Source organism: Eublepharis macularius, chromosome 10 (assembly GCF_028583425.1).
Source record: "Eublepharis macularius isolate TG4126 chromosome 10, MPM_Emac_v1.0, whole genome shotgun sequence".
NCBI classification, from domain to species: Eukaryota; Metazoa; Chordata; class Lepidosauria; order Squamata; family Eublepharidae; genus Eublepharis; species Eublepharis macularius.
The window spans coordinates 96521004-96542603 of NC_072799.1; the positions used below are offsets into that span (position 1 = coordinate 96521004).

General features: G+C 44.5%; 1 protein-coding gene across 1 annotated transcript in view; it reads right to left on the bottom strand.

The window, feature by feature from the left end:
• Positions 1-21600, bottom strand: part of KLF3 (KLF transcription factor 3) — a 59073-nt gene that overhangs the window by 5476 nt on the left and 31997 nt on the right. Inside the window, exons 3-5 of the mRNA XM_054990679.1 lie at positions 4434-4923; positions 3530-3680; positions 1318-1478 (exon numbers count right to left, since the gene is read on the bottom strand). Of these exons, the coding sequence (XP_054846654.1) occupies positions 1318-1478; positions 3530-3680; positions 4434-4923 (802 nt within the window). The remainder of the gene's footprint in view (positions 1-1317; positions 1479-3529; positions 3681-4433; positions 4924-21600) is intronic.

Below are 21600 nucleotides of genomic sequence, written 5' to 3' on the forward strand. Positions count from 1 at the left end.
GGCTTAGTGCTTAAACAAAATGATACTTATCAACTGTAGCTGTACATCATTTCCATAATAGGATCTTACAGTTCTATAGAGCAATTTCAACACTGAAACTCGGAACAGCCCTAACCCTCTACTCACAATTATGAATATTAGAGATGGGCACGAACTGGGAAAAAACAGAATCATGCAGTTCGTGGTTCGTCGCATTTCATGAACCACAAACTTTCACGAATCTGCCTCGGTTCATGAACCCATTCGTTTGGTTCATGAAAACATCACATCCAGGTCAGCAAATCGTCACTTCTGGGTCAGCAGAAGGCCATTTCCGGGCCAGAAGAAGGCCACTTCCGGGTTAGCAGAAGGTTTGCAGGAAGTTCCTGTTGCCTAGGAAACTGATTGATCGGTGCCAGGCTGTCTGCAATGATGAAACCAAAAAAATGAACCAAACGAAGCAGCCTAAAGTTCGTGGCGGTTTGTCAGAAATGGGCTCTGACGAACTGCTGGTTCGTGAACTATGAACTGACCCAGTTCATCATGAACTTTGGTTCGTATTTCAGTTCATGCCCATCTCTAATCCACAAAGACCCTCACACAGCACTGTGTTGTCCTACAATTCTACAGAGGAAGAAACAGCACAGTGGCAACAAAAAACAGGTGGTTTCCCAGCACTTGGGCATGGCTTGGGTCTTACTCAACCTGATCCTAAGGAGAACTGCCTTAGAGTTGGTCTCTAAGGTGCTACTGGACCTGAATCTTGCTCACCTACTACAAACTAACACGGCTACCCATCTGAAACTATCTGCAGAGTACAACGAGTGTCGACTATTGCAAACAATGATACACACTGTGTGGCATAAAGTGTTAAAAAACGTTTTGCACTGCAGTGTGCTTCCCCCCAACCCTGCTCTCTTTGAGCTCCAGCAGTTCCGAAAGTCACTGCTATTGAAAGGAAGTTGTAGAAGCCAAAGAGAACAGTCGTCTCCCTTCTTTCAGGTAGTCTAGAGTCTGCACACTACGGCAAACAGGTACTAAAAGACTCCTTCCCAGGAGGACAATGGAGGCATTCGAATTGCCACAGACCAAAAAATCATCATGGAATCCTTGAGACGGCAAGCTAACAACCTGACACACCACATGTACACGATGACTTTTCTAAATGAATATGGTATTTGAGAACAGAAAACTCCTCATGGTGAGTGTACCATGTGGGCTAGACCTAAGTTCTTAGGAAAACGGTAGCTGGCATTTAAACAAACATACGGAATTATTAACTGAGCTGTCAGAATGAAGGTTCCTGGGAGAAAAGAGTCACGAAGACTCGTTACAGACCTGTATGTGTTCTTCTGTGAGCTTTGAGATGAGAGCTTTTAGTGTAAACTTTGTTGCAGCCTTCATAATCACACCTGTGTATCCTGCGCTTCCTTTGTGCGTCTGGGGATTCAACAGGCACTGGCCTCTTCCCATGCTGGACTATAACAGAAGGGTGACTCCTGCAGGAAGTTAAAATTACAGTTCAGAAACAAAACATTTTTAGCCGACTCTCCCTTAGCGGCGTGCCACAGAGCTTTTTGTTCAGTGCCCTTCTCTGTCTTTTGGCAGCATAAACAACATTACATGCATGTCGAAAAATTCAAGCAAACTTTGCAAATTTTCATGGACTTTAGTGATAATATTTTGGCTCTCTTTCTTGCTGGGGATTTTATTCATTCTGTGGAATGAACAAAAATAAAAGTCATTTTTTACAGCATGCTTTTCCATTTATTTTTAAGAGCAGAATCTTGTTTCTCAGACAAGCATGTTTAGTTTTTCCAGATTCAGTTAGTGCTTCCAGCAAAGTTTCGTTGCTTTTATTTACATATTTCTCTATTACCTTAAATTTTTTTCATGAAGTGACTAAGAAGTTATTAAATATGCCACTTATTTTGCTTTGGAAAGTTAAACTCAAGAGGCCTGATAGATCGAAGCTCAATTAAGAACCTCCTGTGCGGGGCTGGCGCGAAGATGTGGCCTCCTTTCACCAGTGTGGCCAATGCCGAAAAGGAGCGTTTAGACTGTGGGTGCGAATGTGTCACACCCACCCACAGGGTGTCTGAATTTGGCTCTCCGGCGTCCGTAAATATAATTTTCTTGCCTGCACCATGAAAGGTACTATGCACAATTTAATAAGTGAAAAGATCATATAGACTGGTCACAAACACAATTTCAATATACACTGATAGCTTTTATAAGACAAATGATTTCAGACTGGATTATATTACTGAAACAGATTTAAAAAATCTGCCTTCAATACCAAAAGCTTAACAAGCTCAGCACCAGCAGAACAGCGGAGGGGGAGAAGCATCCCATAATCGGAGCGCTTTGACCAAAAGGACCCCCTTTTCTTGGTGTCTTTAGATGCTTCTGAATGCAGTTTAAGAGAGATGATAGTTAAAGGAGTACTTAAAATAAGTGACAGTTTGTATTTCATCCATGAGTGTGCATTTACTTACTAAAAAAATGCTGGGTGTACAAGCCACACATCACACAAATGTTTTACTGCCTATTATCCAAAATACATGGAGTTCAGCCTTGTTTACTCAGCTGTTTATGAATATGAGCACATGCGAGACCTTAACGGAACATGTAACATTTTGGAAAATCACTCCATGTTCCTATATGCTTCTGCTATCCTTATACTATGATGCTGACCTGCATTAAACTGTCTCTTGTAAAGAATGCCAAAGGGAAGATTTCAGTTTATGTAGCACATTTGGATTGTGTGTGTGTGTGTGAGTGAGTGAGTGAGTGAGAGACAGAGAGACAGAGAGAGAGAGAGAGAGGGAGGGAGGGAGGGAGGGAGGGAGATTGAAAATGGGAGCAACATTAAGGTACATTCTACAGAAGATTCCGGTTTTGGTGATGATCGCTGATGAGCATCAGTAGTACTATAGTAACTGTTAAAAGGAAAGCCAAGGACACGTAGCTCCTCATTCTTCTTAATTTGTCAGCAAGCAGGAAGCCATGACTCTGTTTTCTATATTTAATATTTTTGGCCTTTTTAAAAAGGCAAAACCGAGTTCAAGGACTTCAGGCAAGGTACAGTTTTAAATGGGGAGCTCCATCAAAGCAGCCTTAGTCACAGTCACCGATGTGGGTATGGAAGGAAGGAAACCACAGGAGCTAAGCTAGCCACATGGCCTGTGCTTAACTGCTGTGACATGTAGCCCAATTATCGAGAAGTGGTTTCTTGGCAACTATCACAATGCAGAAATGATGGAGAAATATGGCCCAAGCATTAAACCAATATGGGTGTATCCCTCTCACGCTCAAAAGAATCTGAAGGGGCCTCAAAGCTCACCAACCTACAGCCCCCCTCCCTTCAAATAGTTATGTAGACTCAATACTTTTGCTATTTTTAGGATTTCTGCCTTAACTGTTGTTTATCTCTTGCTTCAGATACTCAATCTGTAGCCCTGCTGTTTTGAGTACAGTTCACAATAAGGAAGCAAATTTAATTTTTTCATTCGAGACAAATATTTCAGTACTCCTGTCAGCTACTTACTCCTGGAGCATTGCTTGAGGAGGGGACAATGAAGTCATCAACGGAGGGGACAATTGTTCAGGATAGTAGTCGTCCCGGGGGGATTCCATGCCTGGTTCTACTTTTATTAGTTTCTTTATTGCTGGCTTCTCATAAGATTCAATAACAGGCACTGTAGTGGAAAAAATCAATCAATAAAAAGTAAATACTTTTTTATGTCTATAGAATTTCAAACAGAACAGTATTTTTCTGTCTATAGAAATCTATACTCTCTATCACTATAGTACTCTACAGATAGACAGGTAAAATAATCAGTTGCTTTGGTCACCTGTGGGAAGGAAGAATCTTCATCAGGAATGTTTTATAAATTGGAAGAGAGTTTATTCTCCTTAATCCCACCTTGTGGGAAGGTGTAACTAATGAATATTTTTATGGGCTGGTAAATTCTATGGATTTTGTTGTTGTTATAGTTCTGTCTCACTTTTCTCCATGGAACTTAGTACAATGTACATACCCTGACCAAACCCCTGCCAATATGATTTATCTTTACAATTCTATAATGTAGGTTAGACAAAGAGAGTGTCCTGCCGAAAGTCACACAATAAGCTTCATGGCATGAGCAAAAATTTGTACCAGAGTTGCTCCAGTCTAAGTCCAACAAGACCACTGCAATCCTATACAAAGTTCTCTGGTTTAAGCCCATTCAGTTACACTGAAGTAGATCTACAAAGTATTGCTTTGTAAATCCACTTAAAAGGTGAAGCACAGAAACTTTTTATCAATAAATTTACAACAATTGTAAGTTAAACAAAACTGCATTTTTTAAGTTTAACTGATCTGAAGAAATACCTCAATATGTAGAAATTTGTCACGGTTCTAAACATAAATTGTAAGAAATAGGAAAGTTCACAAAACAAGCACTTGCCTGGCACACTACTAGGGTTTTCCAGTTCTTCTGAAAAAACTGTGGATACCATAATAGACTGCTGGAGCTGAGAGGGATACATGAAAGGCTGAAGTACAGGCTGCACTACAACTGGCTGTATAACTGGAAGTATCCCAGAGCGCTGAAGTCCATGGCGCGAAAGAGCTGCCATTACTGGAGGGATATTTATGGGCACAGCGAAAGGCTGTATTCCAGGAGGCGTCAATTTTTTCACAGGCGGGCTGGGTGCGGGCAGATTTAATCCAGGTGAGCACCTCCTATGGACAGGCTGGTATTTCAGAGGGGAAGGAGAACTTCCGGGGGAAGGTGGAGAGCTCCGCTTGTTCACCGTGAGATCAACGGGTTCTACTTGGACTCCGTTACACAATCCATCTGGGACTGGGTAGAATTTGTTAGGCATCATATTTGGTGTAGAATATATGACACTGTATTTGTTGGTTTTCATGTGGTCCCAAGTAGAGCTGAATGACTATGTGAAAAAGGAAAGGGGAACAGGGGAAAAAGAAAAATGAAATGAAAACCATGACATGAAATGGGCGCAAACACATATATTGAATAGAGTAACAGATTATTTATTTATTTATTTGGAGACTCTGGCTGGATCACCACTATGAAGTTTTTACAAATTGCTGCAAAGATGCACTTACATGAAGAGCAGGGTTACACCTGAGAAGCTTTGGTTATGTGGATGCCCTCCTTACGCCAGATTTCAAGACTTGGTTTCACTGCAGGATGCAATTTCTCTTATAAAAGGTAGGCCTCTGTGTGAGTGACGCAACAATCTGGTCCAATGCTAATGGGAAGTGGCTGATTTCGAAGGCACGAGGCCTGTGGCACTGTACCTGTTTTGGTATGGCTTTCCCCCCTAAGAAAACTCCCCAGTCTTTCTCTGAAACTACTCACTCGCAGGCAAGTGGCCAGAGAACAGCAAGGCGAGGCTACGACTGCCTGAAGAAAAGCGGGCTGAGTATCGTGCCTCAGGGCTCAACGCTTGCCTGCCTCCGGCCTGTTTTCTGCAGCAGGCAAAATTACTTCAATCACATCATAAATATTTTCTGTTGCTTAACTAGTATCAGCTATCAGTAACATTAAACTACAACAAATAGTATTTAGCTGAACTTTACTCATATAAACGCTACCAAATATTTGTTCATTAAGTTCAAAGGAGACACTCCAGTGCTTTTTTCTCTTCTGATGTATGCCATTTGTAATCTCATTCCTGTCAGGACTCAAAAGAATTATGAGGTAAGGAAATGATAATTTTGCAGTTCCGAATGATCAAGGCTGATCAGGCATTTGGAGGGAGGTTAAACACTGGCAGCAGGAAGCACCTAACAGCTCCCAAGGTCAGCACAAGCCGCCCCGAGGAATGCTTCCCAGTGTCCTCCGTGACACCATAAGAGATACCAGAACATCTCCCTTGGGCTGCAGCTTGCAGTGTAACTGTACATGCAGTGAAGGCCACCCTTAGTAAATAAGGCATGGATGTACATACAACACATTCAACTGCAGCAGTGAGGAATAAATTAAACCTTGCATTGATCCCTTATAGGGGCTTGCAAGCTGGCATTCCTAAATCATACACAGGCAGGTTCAGCATTATCTGGCAGGCTGGATAAAATTTAATCTGGCAAATGCAGCAGCAGCAGCCTACTGGCGGTCTGCTTCCCAGGATTTTTTCCAAGAGGGGGAGGGAGGCAGAAAGGGGGAGCAAGTGGCCAACCCATGCAGGAGTTCTCCTCGTCTGGCCAATCAAGGGATTCTTGGATAGGAGAGAGCCTTTTTCAAATACTGCAAGGACTTAAAAAAGCAGGCTTGATTCCATTTTGTGTAGATCAGGTTTGGAGAGACTGTGTTGTTCACCACTGGATTTACCTGCCTGCTGACTGGATCCTACTGTTGCTGCCAGCCTGGGGGGCGACCTGAGAGCGGGGGCGTGCCACTGGACTTCACCTGGCTTGAGAGTCCTACGGCTCCCCACCCCTCCCCCAAACACAGTTTTGGTGGGAGGGGAGTTCATTTCCAGCTTAGAGACCAACAGAGGCTTTCCCTTAATAGGGTTTGTGTAGGGATAAGAAGGGCTCAGGTGTATTCTTGTCAAATAGATAAATAGGCTCCCACAGTAAAAAAAAAAAAAAAATTAACTAGGCTGCTCACCTTGCTCTTGATCAGTTGGCTTCAGTGAAGCCAGGCCAGGTGCTTTAGAGGACTTTGCAGTACTGCCACAGCCTGATCTGTACTAGTCTGGGGGTTTCAGGGAGTTGCTCGATTCCCAAAGAAGAATTAAGCTTCTTGCTAGTGTGGTTAATTAATAAGACCTACTTAAATAAGTGTTCTTAAAAAGATATTTTTCTATTTCTAAGTTAGAAGCGAAACAATTAGCAAGCTTTTAGAATAGGTACTAATCAAACTAGCTTAAAAAAAAACTCCTGTGTTTTGGCTAGGTGTTTTGGAGGGGGCTCTGCAGCCTGCAGCTACGCCTCCACTGCCTGGGAGCAGTTCTAGAGGATGGAGGACCCGCCCTATGCCCAGAACCAGCACTGTACGGCCCAGGTCAGTTGAGGGAAAGACCTCAACCATCTCTCAACTAGCAGCCTCAGGAATCCCTCGAAGAAGCACCACCGGCCCGTGCTTCTTCGCGGGAAGAGGCTGGGGCTGCATTGTTGTCAGGGGGGGGGGAGCCCTGTGGCCACTTTTGGCACTCTCCCCCCAGGTCTCCAGTAGGGAAAGGATGCCAAACATCTCTGGCAGAGGTGTCTGCTGGGGGTGGCACTCGTGTGCCAAGAAGGGGGATCCAGAGGGCAATGAAGAGAGTCAATCAATGCATCGTCAAGATGATTGCTGCAGATGGACGTCCCTTTTCGTGGTCAAGGACACTGGGTTCTGTGGACTGCTCCAAGAAGTCTGTCCTTGGCACATGTCCCCTGCTTGCACCATGCTGAACAACAGAACTGTAGTGTCCTCCCTTTACAGAGCTGCCAAGGAGTATATGAAGGCACAGTGGTCTCGTGCTACTGGAAGAAATGTGCACTTCAAGTCGGACATCTCGACCTGTTCTCAGCTGCAGCATTGTACCCTTCACTTATCGCATACTGGTGGCAACTTGATGACCTTCTGGGTGGGGGTGGGATGATCAGTGTCAAGCAGGGTCAGTTGCAGGGCAGCCGGGCTGGCTACTGCAAAGCTTTGCTCCACGCTGACATGCTCGATGACATGCACACAGCAGACATTGCTGCTGCTGCTGCTGCTGCCACCGAGGGGCAATTACCAGAATGGATAGGCAGGGATGTCACCACAGGATATATGGTGACTGACTGCGGCTCAAACACCCAGGCAGCAGCAGAGCAAGTAGGCCTCAATCTCACTTACTGTGTGGCCCACAACCCACAACCTTCACCTCATGGTGAGGGCCGCTCTAGGTCTGGGCTCGAGGAACTTAGAATGGATGCTGTGACTCGTAAGTTCTAGTGTCTCTTCTTGAGATGTATTGTCGAAGGCTTTCACAGCTGGAGAACGATGGTTGTTGTGGGTTTTCCGGGCTGTATTGCCGTGGTCTTGGCATTGTACTTCCTGACGTTTCGCCAGCAGCTGTGGCTGGCATCTTCAGAGGTGTAGCACCAAAAGACAGAGATCTCTCAGTGGCACAGTGGCACAGACACAGTCTGTGACACTGAGAGATCTCTGTCTTTTGGTGCTACACCTCTGAAGATGCCAGCCACAGCTGCTGACGAAACGTCAGGAACTACAATGCCAAGACCATGGCAATACAGCCCGAAAAACCCACAACAACCATCTTCTTGAGATGCTGGCGCATCATGAATCCCTTCTCATGCAGCGCCAGAAGCAGGCCCTGGTAGGCATGCCAGAGCATTGCCTGATTTATGATATTCCATCCATATCATGCGCGAGCATTGGGGAGGCAGCAGGTCACTCTTATGATGTGGCTTTTGGAGAACAACACTGGGAGGGGGAAGAGTCAATTCAGCAGAGAGGCCTGGCTGATCATCTCCCTGACAATGGCGGTCCTCAGGCCCTTTGCCACGGTCTCATCTGCAACGGTGAACCCGGGTCTGGCCATCCCTCTGATCCAGATGCTTCAGAGGAAGAGGGCCTCCTTCCTGGACTCAGCCACAGGAGAGGCAGACCTTGCTGCAGCATGGCATGCACCCCTAAGGCGGCTGCAAGAGGGCAGCAAGTCCCCCTCTAACCAAGAACAAGAGGTACATGTTGGCAACCATGTATGACTTTCGCATTAAGGGCAGCAGCATCAAGCGGACTGGGAGGCTCAGCAGCTTGAAAGACCTCTAACTGGGTACAGTGTATGCAGTCCAGGAGAGGTATCCCTGCCAGCAGAGGAGGAGGACGGGGAGACCAGTTCTGCTGTTCCCTGCGCCTCCCCTTCTCATCGGGATCCCCCCCATGGCCATTCCTGAGATGTCCACGGAGAGGGTGGCCACTGGGGAGGAGCTCAGCTCCTCTGGGAACATGAGGTCCACGCGCCAGATTTTGGCAGCGGCAATAGCCAAAGACTAATTTGCATAGCCCTGCAAGTTGTTTTCCAGCTGTCCTCTGAGCTACTGGGACAAGAAAGAGGTGGTATTGGCCAGACCTTTTTCATGCTCAGAGGTTCCTCTCACTCGGAGAGTTGAGCAGTTGGTCTTTTTGAAGGCCAACCTGCCACTCTTCAGTTTCCCAATTCTGTCCTTTCAGGGGGAGTGAAGTAAGCACACCCTGTGGCTTGCATCCTCTGTCAGTCTGTGTTGGGGAGTGGGGGGGGGGAACACTCTTCCCAAAGTTAAACTTAAGTAGGAGGCTCACTTGATCCAGTTGGCCCACCTTAAAATGCACACTCTCCATTGGAATCCCCCCCCACCAACCACCAGCACATCCAGCTCTTGGAATCTGCCACAAATCTGGGCAGAAAATTAAGAAAAGCAGCACCAGAAGTGTGGTTCTCTTGCCAACGGGGCAGGAAGATTCAGAGAGAGAGGGTGGTAGGGAAAGTGGAACATTTGACACACCACGCAAGTGCCAAAAACAAGCAGAGGCAAACTCAAAGAACACCCAAAATGAAGCCAGAGAACGCTGCTGTGTTTTTCTGTTGTGTCATGTTAGCTTCCTTCATTGTAAGGGGGTGGGGTGGGGGGACAGCATGGCCAGTGACAAAGGGCTGCTTGTAGCGTGCAGCTCTGTCTTGTGGCTCCTTTAAGCCAGTGAATGGCAGTGTAAGCTGCAGAGCAGAATGCAGGGAGGAGAACTTGCGTTTCCTAAAATTACCCCACCCTCTCACATTCGGAGGCCTTCCTTGGGAGGAGGATTCATCTTATACTAAATTACAACAACTGTGTTTGCTTGCCATTGCCTTGGGGCTTGGTGGTTCTGCTGCTGTAGGACTGAGGATGCGGGCACCTGGTTCTGTTCTGTGGTATTCCTCCACTGGCGCTTGGTTTTGCTTGGCTTCTATGAGTGACACTGGTTCTGTCTGGCTTGCAATAGTGTCCTTGGCTTCAGTTTGGGATTCACTGGTTTGATGTGATTCTCTGGTGTTATGTTGGTTCCCTTGCTTCAGTTTGGTTGTTCTTGCGGGTGTGTCTATGTGTCTTTAACGTACAGGAAAGCACAGGTACCTGCAAATTTGATGGAGTTTGCGTGAAAAATCCCCCCCCCCCGATATTTTTTTCCAGAGGGAATAATGGCCAGATAAATTTGGGATTCTCTAATCTTACTGAACAGGGGTAAAGAATCTGACTGAGATATCTGTGATACCAAATATTTATAGTAACCCTGAGCCAATCTGGGGTAGTGGTTAAGAACGCGGGACTCTAATCTGGAGAACTGGGTCTGATTCCCCACTCCTCTGCTTGGAGCCAGCTGGGTGATCTTGGGTCAGTTACAGCTCTCCGGAGCTCTCTCAGCCCCACCCACTTCACAGGGTGGTTGTTGTGGGGATAATAATAACATATTTTGTAAGCCGTTCTGAGTGGGCATTAAGTTGTCCTGAAGGGCAGTATATAAACTGAATGTTGTTACTGTTGAGGTGAGACTTCCTTGAAACCTGCATCCTCTGGGAGTCTATGAGCTATGGAAAAACGCTCTTCCCAAACCTTAAAACTTAGGTAGAAAACCCGCAGGAGAAGGACAGCTGATTCAGTGGCACAACAAATGCGCAATAAAATTTGCCCTACACACTGCAAAACCACCAGCCCATGTTAGCACAAATTTCTGCAGACAATTGAGAACAGAGGCCTTGGAAATGTTGCTGTCTTGCCACTGGGATGGGAAGAGTCAGAGAGAGATTTAGGGAAAGAGGAGAACAACAGACACCATGGAGATTGAAGGTGGCCTGGGGCACTTGCTTTGGGGGGACATAAAATGGCCCCCGGGGTCCAATCTTCATGTAATTTGGGGGGTAGCTAGAGGATAGTTGGAGTCGAGATGGGTACGAACTGAAATATGAACCAAAGTTCGTCACAAACCAGGCCAGTTTGTGGTTCGGGAACCAGCAGGTCATCAGGGTGCATTTTTGACGAACTGTGACGAACTGCTATGATTTTTCAGGTGGTTCATTTGGTTCGTCACTACAGACAGCCTGGCATTGATCAATCTATTCCTTAGACAAAAAGAGAGAATCGTGGAAGAAAATACAAGCAACAGCAGCAGAGGCGCCGTGACTAACTAACTAAACAAAGGAAATAAATTATGTAAATGAAGAAATGAACAAATATTACATGGTGTCTTCAGTCTCATATTCATTAACAATACAAAATGGCTGCCAGAAAAAACTCAGAGCTTACACAGTTAATCAAACATTCAACAGCCTAAACGTATGCATGAGATGAATTGGGAATGTTCCTTATTTTGCATTGTGATTTCTATTCATCGTTAACTGTCCAGAAGAAGGTTAACAGAAATGGGATGGAAACACTAGTACCCCTGTTGCACTTACACTTCAACTATAAATTATATTCTCCTTTGGATTTGATGGATATTTCCCTATGAAATGCGTATATATAATTATAATTGTATCATATTGTGTAGATTACTTGTGACTTGGGGCACTGTCACTTTATATTTACAAGCACTGGTCACTTTCTTACTGTTATTTTTTGATATTTATTGTATATGAGCATATTGCACTTTACTGCTGTACTTCTCTTTATTATTGTAAGTTTACCCCATGGGTATAGGGCAGACTATCTCACTTGTTTAATGGCCCCACATTATCGCAGAGCTTATTTGTTAGCTCGGTTTAATGTGCTACCTTCTGCGATACTTTATGGGAGACTCCATAAAACACCATATGCTAACAGGTTATGCGCTTGTGCTGAGCGAGACATAGAAACCCTGGAACATGTTTTTTGTATTGTACTTATGACTGTGATATACATCCCACACTCATTGATCCGCTGTTGAGAGAGCAAATTGGAAAATCTGATAAATGTAAAGTTATCTTCCTATTTGCTACTCAGAACCAAAAAGTTATAAAAACTGTAGCTAAATGTTTGTATCTTGCATCTATGAGGCGAGTTTTGTATTTGTAGACTGAGTTCTGGTTGCGTAGAATGTTTTTGTTAATATGGATGCAATGCCAATAAAGGTTGCTGCTGCTATTATTGTAACTTTGTGGCCTATATTGTTGCACAGGGCTCTGAAGCACCTGCTTGTGTGCCACTGCCAGGCTCAGGGGCCAAGCCTAGTGGGTTCCTTGCCTGAGGGGCGACAGAGTGCTGCATTAACAACCACAATGCCCATTAACACTATGAGGGTTAGTGTGCAGGGCAAGGATGGCTGTGGGTGGAAGTCCCAAGCCTGTCCTGTTGGCCCACCAGTGTCCTGCGATGACCTGGCACATAGGGGCTCAGACCCCAAGCACCTGTCATCCACTGCACTCCACAGGCATCTGCAGAGGCACCACCCGAGTCCGTTGCCTCCGGAGCAATGAGAACTATCCAGCAAGGGGGGGGGGGTGGCGGCGGAAAAGAAGGCTTCTGAGCAGGAAGAAGGGGGAGGGGAACAAGAGTCCACCCCAAGGAAGAAGACTTGCACCAAGGGTGCTGTGTGTGGGAGTGGAACTTCCAGGCAGGCTACCCTTCAGGAGGTTGTTCCCTCGGGGTCGGTGGCCCTGCCAAACAAAAGTAGGGGGAGGGCTCATGAGGTGGGCACTCATGTACTGGATGAGATGACTGCCCTGGTCAACCACCTTCGTTCATTGTGGAGGGTTCGACCTGCAAGGAAGGGATGGTCACCCCAGAATCCGTCCCCTGTGGGGAGGTGGGCGGGTTACCACCTCCCAGGCTCCGGGGGAGTGTAGTGGGCCACCCCCCACCCCAGAAGCACATCGCCCCCCGCACAGCCGACCTCCCCAGTCATGACAGAGGACCAGTAGGCATCCTGCAGGGTTGGCTTCCTGGGGACTGAGGTTCTTGGTGGTGGTGCTGCTTCCCCTCCCTTCCCTCCTCTTCCACCCCCTGTCCCTTCCACCCCCTGCGCTCAGCCTGCAGCCTCCAAACCTCCTCTCAGAGGTCCTGCCTCCATTGGTGGAGCTCCTCATTATGGAATGCAATGCTGATGTGCAATGGAGATCTGCTGATGCAAGGCTTTCCACATCTGCCTCCTCCAAATCTTTGTCCCCCACAAAAATCCTCAATTTCAGCCTTCTTTCCACTTCTATCCCTCAAGATGTCTGTCCCCCCAAGAATCCTGTCTTTGTCCCCCCCATGCCCACGTCTGTCTCTCCATGATGATTTCTCTGCCACCCCAGGGAGGCTTCCAGCCTCCCCTCGCCCACCCTGTTGGGGAGATAAGAGTCTGGCTGTGGCAACTCCCACCCAGGGTCTGTTTCCATATCAAAAGGCTTTTCCTTTCGGGCTTCCAGGCTCTCCGTCCCTCACCTGCTCCATTGGGAAGATTTCTATTCCCCCAAGGTCTCTTCTCCCCGCCCCCTCCACGATTAACCTCCCCTCATGGATCACCTCTCCTTCCCCTCAAGATTAACTTCCTCTCATAGATCGTCTCTGTCCCCAAGAACATCTCCTTGATTGTCCCCTCAAACAGTACTTCTGTCCCCATTCCAGCCCCAAGCAGTTTTTCTGCTCCCAGGGACCGTCTTTCCACTCTGGGGGCTGTCATTCCATTCTCAGAGGAAGATTCTCTAACTCCATCCCATATTTTCATTGCAACTTTTTGGTGCTGCAATGTATTTAAATGGTGCCAAGGCAAATCAATTGGTTCCCATTACATCTAATAGATCTTTCCTGGGGACACCCGCTTTGGGGGTCTACAATTCAGACATCCGAAATCCACTCTTTGCCAAACTTGGAAGGTGGCTGGAGGAGAGCCTGCTGAAGACTCCCTGTGAGATGTATTGTCGAAGGCTTTCACGGCCGGAGAACGATGGTTGTTGGGGGTTTTCCGGGCTGTATTGCCGTGGTCTTGGCATTGTAGTTCCTGACGTTTCGCCAGCAGCTGTGGCTGGCATCTTCAGAGGTGTAGCACCAATGCGCTGATCAAGAATTCCTCACTACATCCCGACACGCACAGAAAACTATGCAAGACTGAAGCACAGCCACCTAGACTATATGGACTCCCCAAAATACATAAAGATTCAGTCCCACTCCGACCCATTGTGAGTGCCATTGGTTCACCGACATATGAATTAGCTAGACATCTGGCAGATCTCCTGCAGGACCACATCGGGAAAACCTCGTCTTACATCAAAGATTCAGCAGATTTCATCAACAAAATCAGTTCTCTGAAACTCAATCCACAAGACATACTTGTCAGTTTTGATGTTGTATCCCTGTTTACCAAGGTTCCAGTAAAAGACACTATTGCACTGATTAATCAGATTTTCCCAAAGGATGTAACAGCCTTATTCCATCATTGTCTGACAACCAGTTACTTCCAATGGGACAACGAATTCTATGAACAGATGGATGGGGTGGCCATGGGGAGCCCACTCAGCCCAGTTATAGCAAACTTCTACATGGAACATTTTGAAAAAACAGCTCTAGAATCAGCACCCCACAAACCCAGTGTATGGTTCCGGTTTGTGGATGATACATTCATCATTTGGAGCCATGGGGAGGAAGAATTGAGGGAGTTTTTGAATCATCTCAACAACATCCACCTGAACATACAATTCACAATGGAGAAAGAAAGTGAGGGAAAACTCTCATTCCTGGATACCTTGGTCATCCGCAAAGCAAACTTTCAGTTAGGTCACAAGGTCTACAGGAAACCAACTCACACTGATCGGTACTTACACAAAAACTCCAATCACTACCCCCGACAGAAAAGAGGCATAATGGAAACATTAGTGGATCGTGCAAGACGGATATGTGAGCCGCGCTTTCTCAATGAGGAAATTAATCATCTAAACCACGCACTTCAGGCAAATGGCTACTCCAGAAATGAAATCCGAAGAGCAATCAAACCCAGGATGAATCAAACAACCAAGGAAAAACAGTCACCTACAGGAAAAGTGTTTTTGCCATATATCAAAGGAATTACTGATCAGATGGGAAAGCTTATGGAAAAGCATAACCTTCAAGCAGTATTCAGACCCACCCGAAAAACACAACAGATGCTATGATCAGCAAAAGACAGCAGAGATCCCCTCACCTCTGCAGGAGTATACCGTATACCCTGCAGCTGTGGACAAGTTTACATCGGGACCACAAAGCGTAGCATCCAGACAAGAATAAAAGAACATGAAAGACACTGCAGACTTGGACAGCCTGAAAAATCAGCTGTGGCTGAACATAGCCTAACTCAAACAGGGCACAGTATCTTATTCCAGGACACCAAAATACTGGACAACACTTCCAACTACTTTGTCAGACTGCACAGGGAAGCCATTGAAATTCACAAGCATAAGCAAAACTTCAACAGGAAAGAAGAAACCTTAAGAATGAACAGAGCATGGGCTCCAGTTCTGAAAAACACCAGGCCAACAAAACACTCCACACCCGACAATAGCCCTGCAGAGAAGATTAGCACATCAAGTACCAATCCATATGCAAAAGAACCTCCTCAGGAGACAGTGAAGCCTCCCGCCATTAGCATTCCACACCCTGGGAAACTCTTACAGAATGACTCAGCTCAACCCCACCCCTCCTGAGTAGATACAAATGACCTACATCTTTTCCACACTGTGACACTGAGAGATCTCTGTCTTTTGGTGCTACACCTCTGAAGATGCCAGCCACAGCTGCTGGCGAAACGTCAGGAACTACAATGCCAAGACCACGGCAATACAGCCCGGAAAACCCCCAACAACCACTCCCTGTGAGTTTGGCATCTCCGACTGTCAAGGAGGATGTTCTATGGCCTCTTGAAGTGACAAACCATGAACCAAACAAACCAGTTCGCGAACCAGGCAATTTTGTGTTGGTTTGTGGTTTGTAGTTCATGAAATGTGACAAACCACAAACTACCATTTTCCCAATTCATGCCCATCTCTAATTAGGAGTAGTTCCCCTCCAATACTGGTAAAATTTGGTCCAAAAATTTTCGCCCCTCCAGCCACTGGACAGCCCCGAACTGAGTTCCCCATAGAAAACAACAGCCAAATTTGCATTGCTTTACCGAATCGAAGAATCAATTCAGTATTCGGGAAATACTGATTTTTTTTCCAATTTGATATTACCGTACCAAATCAATCGAATTTTTTCCCAGTGCACACCCCTAGTACTAAGAAGAGCCGCAATTTGGACCATCTGAGACCATGAGGAGCTACAATTGCTTCATTTGAATCAATATAATTTTTTAAGTTGATCTTTGACACCGATGTACCTTTGTTTTTTCAACTAGCAGCAGAACTTAACTTGCATAAAATGTGGAGTTCTGCTCATGTCAGAGGGGAGGGGGATTTCAATCAATTCCCCTTCTTGCTGCAGCCTCCTATTTCATTTTGTTTGGGGTGGGTGGATGGGTGAGCTGCCTGGCCTCCCAACAGTTTTTAAGAGGTTCCGTGGGGCTGCTAAGGAAAGGGGAAGGCAGTAAAGATGGCTTCTGCTAACTCAATCCATTCACAGAATACTTGAATGCCACCCAATCTGTTCTTTACAAAAGTTGTCAAATATATTCCAGCAAATATTTAGCCATCAGTTATATGCCTGGGATCTTTCTTGAACTATCTTGACCAAGATGGTTTTTCAAACATGTTTAAACTGAAAAAGCAATTTAATCAAAATAAACTGGGGAGTCAGTACATTTTTCCGTTTAGCATATCTAGGTCAAAGCATAACTCAATGCATTATATTTGTGATCTCTGCTCACAAAAGCCTCTCCCATGAAGCAGCTACTGTGGTATGTTAATCTGACATAACTTGCAGTCATAAAATATGATGAGGAAAAAGTGTTATCGTTAAGAGCTCATGGATGGTGAAGTAAATATTACCCTGTTTACCTGAAAGGAAGACTGTTTTAAAATGCAACAATTTTCATTCAGATTTTAAGACTTACAGTGCAATCCTATGCAGAGTTACTTCTGAACCCATGGACTTCAATGGACTTGTCAGAGTGCAATTCTGCTTCAGAGTGCAGTGTTAGTCACTACTGCCCCATTTTGGCAGCTTTTGAGTTTGACAAGTATATTACAGCTTTAGATATATATATACTTTATTTCCAATAGCATTACTATTATTCACTAAACTTTCAAGCTATTTTGTCCCCAAAGGCTTATGGCGAAATCTAGTATCACACAAACACAAATCCATAGAGAGCAGACACCCACTCCAAAGGCCCACTGCCTAAAAAGTGAAATTGTGGGTATAGTGGTAGGAAGGAACAAAGGCAAAGAGTAAACTATGGCTATACTTCTTCTCCATACAGAATTCCAGACTGTTTCTCTTATCAAGATCATCTGAGATTCTCTTCAGCACTGCACCTTAATTCTTAAGCTACATCCAGGTGGCAGCTTCCGCCAGTGTCCAAAATTCACAACGGGGGAAGGTACCCGAGCAGAAGAGGGATGCCCTCGTGTACAGAATTTCTTGCACAACGGCCAAATGGGGTTGGGCGCCCTATGGTGATGCTACCAGACTATTTATACTAGCAGCTGTCACCATGATCAGTAGCATCTCCTCCCCATGTGGTTTGTGGATGTCACCCATTTAGTTTAGCAAGATTTGAGTCCAGTAGCACCTTAAAGACTAACAAGATTACGGGGGTATAAGCTTTCAAGAGACACTGTATCGAACAAAGGGAGTTCGACTCTTGAAAGTTTATACTCAGGTAATCTTGTTAGTCTTTAAGGTCCTAGTGGACTCCAATCTTGCTCTTCCATTGCAGACCAACACGTCTACTCACCTGACACTACCCATTTAGTTTTGTGCTCTGTCCATCTGGAGACACCTTTCCTGCCCTACTGTTCAAATATTGTACCCAGATGCAGGCAGAATTAAATGTTTCTTCTTTCCAACTTCATAATCCTGCTTTAATTTATCACCTCAATCCAGGGAAGATTTATGCAGACCCTCTACAGACAAAACAACCAACAACACCACTCATGTTTTACTTGAGAGATTTTTTTTAAAAAATAGAACACACTTCTTACTGCAGAGGCAGCTCCCTGCATTTATTTGTGCAGCAAACTTTTATTTGCTATGATCTCTGGTACAAGAAAATTGTTTACTTTAAACCAAAAGCAGCACATGGTTTCCCCTTGCACGTAGTCAACAGGGTCAGACAACACCATAATTATAGCTGCTATGTAGTTATCATTCATATGGGTATAAACACAGTCCCGCAACTGAATGGCCGGACAGAAAGATGACAACATTCTTTGGGTGTATCATCCTATTATGAAAGTGTGGTAAATCTTTAAAATCACACCCCATGCATTGGGTAGCAAAAACAAAGCCATTTGTCCTTTCCCCTTCTATTAATTGGAGGTGGTCGTAACCCCGATTCCACCACTCCACGGAACAAAGTTTATTTACGTAAAACATTAAACCTCAACTTTCCTTTTGGCTCAAATGTGAAGCCTTCCTCCGACCGGAGGAGCCTTCTTGCACCTCAAGTGGCTCTTCCATCGGAGGAACAGCCGCTTGAGTTGCAAGAAGATTCCTTAGGTTAGAGGAAGGCTCCTCGGAGGATGGCTGGATCCCGCCTACTTTACAGGTCAACAGAATGCACCCACAGGCCACACACCAGAATTTCCCTGCATGACCAAGAAAAAGTCCACTCCTAAAAATACCAGGATCCCAGTTAGAGCAATTTTATCATATTTGAGAACAGATTTAAGTGTCCTGCTTTGTTCTCCACAGAATGAGATCTTTCCTCTTGAAGAAGCAGCTGCCCACAAAGCAGATAATGACCAAGTTACTCAACCATAAGAAATTGGGTTAGATCAACAGAAGTTAAAGGTGTGAGGAAGAAGATGGATTGCCGACGAAGAGATAAAAGCAAGCATGTATGAATAAATATTTTAAGAAACTGTGCTAGCTAGTTTGCTCGGTAGTGGTTAGACGAGTGCTGAATGGCACAGGGCAGCTACTTACTTTAACTTCACTGACTTAATCTATGGGAAAGCAAAGTTCTCAGGCACCTAAACTATAGTCCTACATTATTCTGATCTTCTCTAGTTTGTACTGTAACATCTACAAAGTGCCCCCCCCACACCAATTATGCCTTTAAATTAAGACTACAATGCAAATTCTTGTAAAGGTTTTTTTTTTCCTTTCTACAATGTAAATCCTTCTAAGAATTTTGGTCCTTCAACGCTGCACAAATATAGGAAATCAATCTCTGCACATTTACAGACTGGTGAAAAGCATACTAACTTGAAACGCATTTCAAAAAAATCAGTAGGATACATTTCCAAGTAAGTTGTGTTTAACATCAGGTAGTCAATGAAAGCAAGTTTATCAAGGTGAGGAAACAAATGTCCCATGGTTGGCAGCATGGAGATCCATCTACTCAAGTCTCACATAATCTTTTAATCTCTGCTGAATAACTGCTAAAGAAAACCTGGAGGAAAGTTTTCAAATGTAGTAGAATCCACTATTTACAGGCAAACATTTCATTGTTTTAAAGTATTAGTATATAATAGCTGTATTGCATGTGCTTATATTCATGTCTCTGAAAGTACCTGTTACGGTTAGGAAAGGGGGAAAGGGACTTTCCTTGCCAGGAACAAACTCAGATCGAGGGTTCCCTGGAAAACACTCGGGTCGTCAGCTGCCACCACTAAGGTACCTCCTGAGAACAGCTAGACTGATCTGCTGGGAAGTAGCTCTTGCAGCTCAGCCCTAGAAAAATAACCAAGTAACAGGATGGAAACCCTGAAAAGCAATCTTACGGCGAACTGTGCATAGTGCCCAAGCAGTCTGCACATAGGGAAGAGAAATCAGAGCAATAGGTTTGATTCCCCACTCCTCTGCTTGAAGCCAGCAGGGTGACCTTGGGTCAGTCACAGCTTCTAGAAGCTCTCTCAGCCCCACCTACCTCACAGGCTGATGGTTGTGGAGATAACAACAACATACTTTGTAAATTTCTCTGAGTGGGCGTTAAGTTGTCCTGAAGGGCGGTATATAAATTGAATGATGTTGTTGATGTTAAATCAACAACTGTTTTCTGGATACATTCTAACAACCATTACAAAGAATAATATCCATGACACCTTTGTTTCTAGGCCCTTGAAGCCAATCCTTGCATCCTATATAGCCACTGTCAGTAGGAAAATCAACAGCCCCAACACAGAGATGATCTAATTTTATAACCACCTCATCACTGACAAGCCTTCAAATATCATCCTCTGTCTAATTTTTCCCCTCTGCCACTATTTTACAACTATGTAGAGGCAAACAAAGCAAAAAGACCTGCAATATCAGAGTAAACTCCTTGATCAGTGCCCAGGTACTTCTTCCTTCCTATAACCTGCCTGTACTTCTGGTGTGAGTTCTCAAAAACTGACATGTGACAGAAACATGGGTAGCAGAAATAAGGCTAAGAATACTGAACACAGAAAAGGATTTCTACTCTAAAGGCTCAGCTGGTGCAACTCGAAGGTCCCTGCCCACTCACTGAGGCCCTCAATAACGTCATGACAGGAAGCACGGCTTTTCCCATCACTTCATCTCCATGTTGGGAAATGATGATCCTTTTGAACTCCTGTCTGTCAAACAACAGTTAAAGAAACAGTTTTGGTCAAGGGGAAAAAAAGATAGCTATACTAATCAGTCAATGCTTAACTAATAGTTTCTCAGTGAAATCCTAAGCAGAGTTACTCCAGTCTAAGCCCACTGAAATCAATGGGCTTCGACTGGAAGAACTCTGCTTGGGATTTCACTGTCTGGGTATGAAGAGTAAGACTACTTTTGAAAGGTGTAAATCTGTTCTTGCTCCTTTTGAGGAACAGGGAACTGCATTGTTAGGTCTGACCATCTACCAGTGGTGTGGGCTTTCCAGAAAAATATGAATTGGAAAATTTTTCCAATTATATTTAGTGAAATTTTAAAAAGTACATCATGTTAATTTACGTCCAATAATTTACGTCTAATATGTCCAATAAATACTTGAACAGAAACCCATTATTAGGGGAAAAAATTAATCAAGTGTGATTTAAACTTTATGTATTCAAACTAGTTCAGATCTTTATATGGAATTTTATTTTTACTGAAAAAATACTTGTAAAAATTTAAACAGAATATAGTAAGTAATATAGTATGTAAATTTAAGAAAAACACCAAAGGCACAGAAAATTGCTGACATTCATTTTAGCATACCCCAAAGAACTGTGTGTGCATGATATGCCACAGATGTGGTTGTAGACTCATTTATTTTAACAAAACTGGACTTTCTTCCATGGAGACCACTGGGGCACCTCAGTTTCACTGTTACTCTCTGTAGCATCACTTGCATTACTTTTTAGTTCCACTGCAGATTGGAATAATAATATCCTTGCCACAATATGAGACATACAAGTAAGAATTTTAGATTTGGTTTAATTTTGGCCCTGCACAGCCATATCTTATTTTTTTATTTGGCCTATAATAAACATTTGTGGTTTTATCTCCTTCCCTAGCTCCCATACACAAATCAATAAAACATATATGTATTCTCCCACACAATATCTAGGGATAATCACCTGAAAACATTATATACCATTTTGAAACTACCAAGTTTGTCTAATATTATA